Consider the following 6000-nt stretch of genomic DNA (forward strand, 5'->3'; position numbering starts at 1 on the left):
CAATGCAGCAGCCTCAGCTAGTCTCAGTTGTCTCTTGCTTGTGCTCTGTTTCAGTGCAAAGTGGCCTTGGACCGCCACATCCTGGCCGACATCACCTACACGGAGCCCCGGACATTCAAGGTGACTAAAAGGGACAGTGCCTCACAAAGTGGGCAAGGTTTTGGTCATGTGTAAGAAGGCTGTGCCTTGAAATGGTCATTTAATTTTGAAGCCATGTGATGTACATTCGCTTGCAACTGCAGTGTTATAGTAGTACTATTCAGCTTTATATTCCTACCAGAAAGTAAAAAAAGATGATGCTATGGGCGTGAGCAAAATAACAAAGTAGTCGTGCTTCTGAAAACTAATGTTTGGTTGGTCGGTTTATTGGCTTATTGGGGTTTAACGTCCCAAAGCGACTCAGGCTATGAGGGACGCTATAGTGAAGGGCTCCGGAAATTTCGACCACCTGGTGTTCTTTGCCGTGCACTGACATCGCACAGTACACGGGCCTCCATAGAAATAGCGCCATGGGAGAAGTTGGCGCTACTTAACCTGGTTGGCTATGAAGGAGGTTTAGTGGAAACCAGAGGGTCACATGGCTGGCCAGCACTGTGCAGAGGTATGCATAGAGCAGGCTACATCGGAGCTACTGTGGTAAGAAATGAATAACCCTGCAGGAAAAGCAGTGAAGGGATCGTGATTTCTCATGCCTGATTTAGGGCTGGGCAGTCTGATGAAGTGAGGCAAGTTGGCTCTTTGCAGAGTTGCCTCATTGTGCTCCATTCTCTATTCTAGCTCACTGGCATCTGCTGAATAGACCCGGGTGGCAATATTCAGGATGGATTTGGGAACATTGAATGTTCAGCTGCCGTTAGGTGCATTCATGCACTGTTTTTTTCTGGCTCAAACAGCAAGGAAAAAACCCAGTTGGCTCAGAAACTTGGAGAAGAACTTTCTGACGGACTAGTTGGCACATTTCTATTAAATAGCGTGCGCTAACAGGACGAACACAGGAAACTTGGAGACATAGGAAAGAAGCGCAAAAGAAGTGTGCTTCTTTCCTCTGTCTCCAAGTTTCCTGTGTCCGTCCTCTTAGCGCACGCTGTTTAATAGAAACTTGCAGTCTTACTAACGACATCTCCTTGGGTCACACCGAGGGACTTCACAGCGATGATGCTGCAAAACTTCCGGTTTTGACATTCAGCAATACAGAACGTCTGTCCTCATTGTCCCAGTCCACATGAAATAGATGCCTCGCTTCTTTAAATTTTTATTTTGCTCAAAATAAGCAGTCAAAAACTGCTCATATTGAATGGAGATTAAGGCAGGAGCACTGTTTGCATACAGGGTATTGTTCATACTTCTGCAATGTTTCGTGCGTGTTTAGTGGTAGCAATCTGTGTCCGCTGCCGTTTGTATGTTGCAGTTGATTTTGCAAATTATAGCAGCAATTAGCCATAAATTGCAAATTATTATTTGCATATTCACACATGCCTGGTTAGGAAAACATATCAGGCTCTTTGGTTGCTTTTTTTTTAGACTCACTGTGATTTGCATGAACTCGATGATGTGCAGTAAGGCGCTTGTGCGTACACACACGCACGTGTGCACGCACATGCGGACACACACACACTGCAAGTAGCGAGCAGCAAGCACTTGTTACAACAAAGAACTAAGGCAATTTTACTGACATACAGAGCATAATTTCACTGATTCATTCCTGGCCATTTTCCTTTGTGAAAAAATTTCCACTGCTTTGCAGGCTGCTATGCTTCTGCTGCTGATCTCCCCTAAAATCTTCATTTAGACATAACTAGCACAGCCAGACATTGTAGTGCAGTGCACGACAGGGCAAAACCATTCTGTATTTCTCTCTTGTAATGCGAGAGTGGAGTTTGGCAAGTTGGAATGGTGCCAAATCCACCATGGCTACTCTTCTCAGGTTATGGGATGCCATGCAAGGAGCCAGCTTGGGTTTTGAACTTTTCTTGTTGACCGTTTTGCACGCTGTTCTTTTCACCTCCTGCAGAAGAGAGTCAGCCTTTAGGAGTTTTTCCTTGTTTTTGTGCATTCAAAAGAGCTACTACTGGGACTAGTCTGAACACACAGTGTTGGGGGCTGTGTGTTCGTCCCTTTTCATATTTTCATAGCACTCACCGATACCTTCAAGGTTGTGCATTCAGTGTGCCTGCAGGCACAAGGCACCTTCCGAGTGGAAAGCAGTACAGATTAGCTTAAAACAGTTTAGATGCAGGAAGTTTGAAAACTACTCGTGGCTTCCCATGTCAGGCACCTACTGGTCTTGCCGAAAAAAGTGCACAGCCATTGTGCTCCATGTTTTGTTTTGAGACCCGCTGGTGTACAGATGCATATCTACACTTTCGACAGACAGGCAATAAACTTTGTTAGCTGAGTGAGTCCTTCACAACGCAGCCCCGCCGGATGGCCAAGAGCTTATGCATCTGTGCAGCCCCATTGGGTGAGCCAAGCCTGAAGGCTTGGCTCTTAGCTGTGGATCGCGGTCTTGTACTGCTCCTCAGTAGTGATGAAGCAGAAGGGGATGATAGGTCAGGCTCACTTGATATGGGATAGAGTAGCGTGAAGCTCGTTGTACACATGCAATATAGAGCGTTAGCTGCTGGCATGGATGCTAGTGTTGTTTTGTTAGATTCTCTTTGCAGCAGTTTTGTCTTGTCAGAGGCCTTGTTGGAATGCAAAGACAGGACCAGGTTTCTTGGAATGCATTTTAGGCGCACCTCTTATCTGGAATTTCTGATCTTAATGCAATTGCTCACAGCAGGCTGCGTCACTCTACTCCCGAGGGGACGTGCGTCCGCATGCTCTCTCTGCATACATGTTAGGCAGGAGGGTTCCCTAGCACCTTTTGAAAGCCATTGGGAGTCCCCCCCCCCCCCCCCCCCCTCCCCAAAGAAAAAAAGATTGAGAACAGTTGTTAGTTGCCGCTGCATCCCATGTTTCAAGAAAGGGCCTCTTGAAGCATTTCTGGTGCACTGGCAGAGCCTGCTGCACATGAAGGCTTCTTGCAGTGGCTCTTAACAAGTGCAGCTCAGTGTCCTGAAAAATTCTTAGGGGATCCTCAGTGGATGTTTAAAGTGTGTTAGCAGCCAAATGTTCAGTATATCCGAGGTCAACTCACTAAGATTGTTGCATCCTAGGTCCAGACACGAACGCTTGTTATATTCGAGGTGGCATACTTAGGTTCCATATATCCAAGTTTTACGCACTAAGGTTCGTTATATCCAAGGTGCCATACTAAGCTTCGTTACATCCGAGGTTAGCACGTGAAAGGTTGTTGTATCCAAGGTGGTGCTTTCCACTGGCTAATGACAGCCGGTAGTTGCCATTTCCGTTTGCACCCTTCTGATGCTAATGCATTAGTAAATATGTGTCAACAACAGGAACAATGTCTGGATGTACTCAGAAGCGGGAGGGAGGGGTCAGTGCGTCAGCTTCGTATGGGCTGGCTAGGAAGAGTGGCAGACAGGGCAATGAAAGGGCCGAGTTGCTTGTGTGCAAACGGACGCCAGCCTGGCTCTCAGGCTGTCTTTTGTGCTGCTGCCACCATGGCTGCAGCATCCAGCTGGTGTTGCTGCTGTTGTTGTGAGTGCCCTTGCATCCACGTAGCTTTGTTTATGTGGAAGGCAAAGTGTATTTATATTCATTTTGAGCAAGTAGGTACAAAACTGTCTCATCTCATTGTAAGGCAGGGGTGAGATTCTCAAAAACATGGCCTACCTGGTTGGCGGTCATGTAGTGTTTGTGTGGAAGGGATTTTCACAGTACTGACCACTCCAGAAGGCTGAGCCAGAGCAAGGTGGTGAAAAAAAAAAAGTTGGCTGTGGTTTAGCTCTGGTTAAACCTGGAGTGACGCGAGAGTACAACTGACCGAGTGGAACTCACTCAGTCGAATTGCAGTCAGTCTTTTGGCGTTCCTTCTTCACCTTCGTCCCTGGACGTAGATTCACCCCCCCACCCCACACTCGGTTTCGCCGGCGCACCGCGCCGCCAGTAGCAACAGGTGCTCCACACCACGTGAGCAGCCACGGAGCTCAAGGGGTGCCATGCTGAAGGCTCGAAGTGCTAGCGTAGGGTAGCTCCCACTACAAAAGGTGCTGGGAAGGAATGAAGAATGTGCCAGTGGCTGCGGCATTGTTTTGCATTTGCATCACAAAGGAAATCCTTATCTTTGATCTGTACAGGGCCTGGCCACCTTGGCACGGTTCCAGCGCTACGTCGACACTGCAGACAAGAGGTCCATCCTGGAAACGCCCCCAGAGGGTGTCTTCACCCGGGGCATGCTGTGAAGATAGAGAGCACTGCACAGCACTGTGTGGTAGTGTTTTGTAGAATGCCTGTTGCCAGGGCCCTTTGGGTGCCCTGACAAAGCCTAGCATGTAGGGTGGAAGCTGAAGTGTGCACTCCTCCTGTACTGTTGGTTGAAACTTCTATTGGCTGACTGCAAACAACACACCTGATGTTGCCCTCCTCAGTTTCTGGACTGCATTTGAAGCATTGTTCGTGAGATGGGGAGCTCTCAAATGAATGCTGAACCTAGTTGGCATGTTCAGTGCAACTTCTGAAGCTGCAAAATAGTACACAAGTTGTGGCTCTGTGACATAAAACATACATTGCAATATTAATGTTCATGGGAGAAATCTAAGTGTAAATGAGCTGATGGTATTTCTTCATCTAAAAGTTCAAAAGAAGCACAAAGATAGGAAAACGAATACGGCACAAGTGCCAGCTGTCCGTTTATCTTGGCTTTTTATTAGTTTCCAGGGCCAGAGATGCATTGCCAAGGTGCTGGCAACATTGTTGGCTAAAGAGGTAGCGGCTTTTGAAGTTTCCAGCCCAGAACAAATATGTACTACCGCACTCTTGCTGCAGAGCTGAAGCATTGGTTCTGAATTCCGGTGCTGCCGCAGATACATCGCAGTAAAAGGGAAAGAAGGGAGCAACAAGTGGTCAGATACAGGTGCAGCTAAACGGGGACAAAATGGGTGCAGACTAGGAACTCTTTATTGTTTTGCAAGCCACCTTAATATCACTGGGCCACGCAATTATCAGGTGGCCAGCTGGTTCCCAAAACAAAAAAGAGGTCATAGTCAGTGCCCATTAGCTGTGCTGGTTTCATCTGTATCGAAATTTTCATCCTACAGAGGGTGTCTATGGAATTGAAACCAGACTTAGGGTACTGCCCGATCCCAGGGATCACTTCCTGCTACGCAAGCCGGTTAATGTGCAACCTTTAGACGAGCAGATGATCCCTCAGTAGAGCAGAGGCTGGTCAGCCTGGTTTGTCAGACGACACACTTTCCTGAAGGGTTGTAGAGCAGAAGTTCAAGATGGCAAGCAGCAGTCATACCTGCAACCCAACACTTGGTGTAAAGAAGCAATTGGCAGTGTTAATGAGAGACCTTTGTCTACAATGTTAGTCTAGCTGTTCTCTGAGAAATTGTTAAATTGAGTGTCATGGGACTTAGCAAGACGAAGTTAGGAGGACAACAAAGTGTATATTTTATCTGGGGACTACTGGGAAGGGTTTGTGTAGGGTGATTGATCAATAAAGACGAAACTGGCATTGTTGACTGTAAAGCATGGGCAGCAGCTCACCTTGCCTGCTGCATTTACGTTTGTGGAAAAGCGTAAAAAAGCTTGGGCAAAAGAGCTTGTGGAGGAAGTTATACGCTTCCCTCCGTTTCGACACGGCCGACCATCATCATCGTGCGTCAGGACAGCACCGGCTGGGCTAGGAGGGAAGTCTCCCTCATGGGGGAAGTGAAAGCAGCGACGGGAGCGCCACTTCGAAGGTTACGCGGAACTCTGCAGAGCCGGTGCGAGTCTGTTCGAAATCCGGCCAGCGTCACGAGCGGTTGCAGCCGCACACACTCGTCACCTTCCTCGACAGGCGCGGAAGGTCGTGCCTTGCTGCTGGACTTCTGATTCCAGGCAGTGAAGTGAGTGCAGCAAATGCGCGCTCTCGGCACCTTCCCCAGC

General features: G+C 48.0%; 1 protein-coding gene across 4 annotated transcripts in view; it reads left to right on the forward strand.

Moving 5' to 3' along the window:
- The window catches only part of mRpL20 (mitochondrial ribosomal protein L20), a 68500-nt gene extending 62916 nt beyond the window's left edge, over positions 1 to 5584 (forward strand). For 3 of the 4 annotated variants that reach the window (XM_077655684.1, XM_077655689.1, XM_077655688.1), the window contains 2 exons: positions 55 to 120; positions 4203 to 5584. In XM_077655684.1, the coding sequence (XP_077511810.1) occupies positions 55 to 120; positions 4203 to 4307 (171 nt within the window). In that variant the 3' untranslated portion in view covers positions 4308 to 5584. The remainder of the gene's footprint in view (positions 1 to 54; positions 121 to 4202) is intronic. The other variant, XM_077655685.1, reaches the window with a different exon arrangement.
- The last annotated feature ends 416 nt before the right edge of the window (positions 5585 to 6000 follow it).

The sequence above is a fragment of the Amblyomma americanum genome, chromosome 2 (genome assembly GCF_052857255.1).
Source record: "Amblyomma americanum isolate KBUSLIRL-KWMA chromosome 2, ASM5285725v1, whole genome shotgun sequence".
Taxonomy (NCBI): domain Eukaryota; kingdom Metazoa; phylum Arthropoda; class Arachnida; order Ixodida; family Ixodidae; genus Amblyomma; species Amblyomma americanum.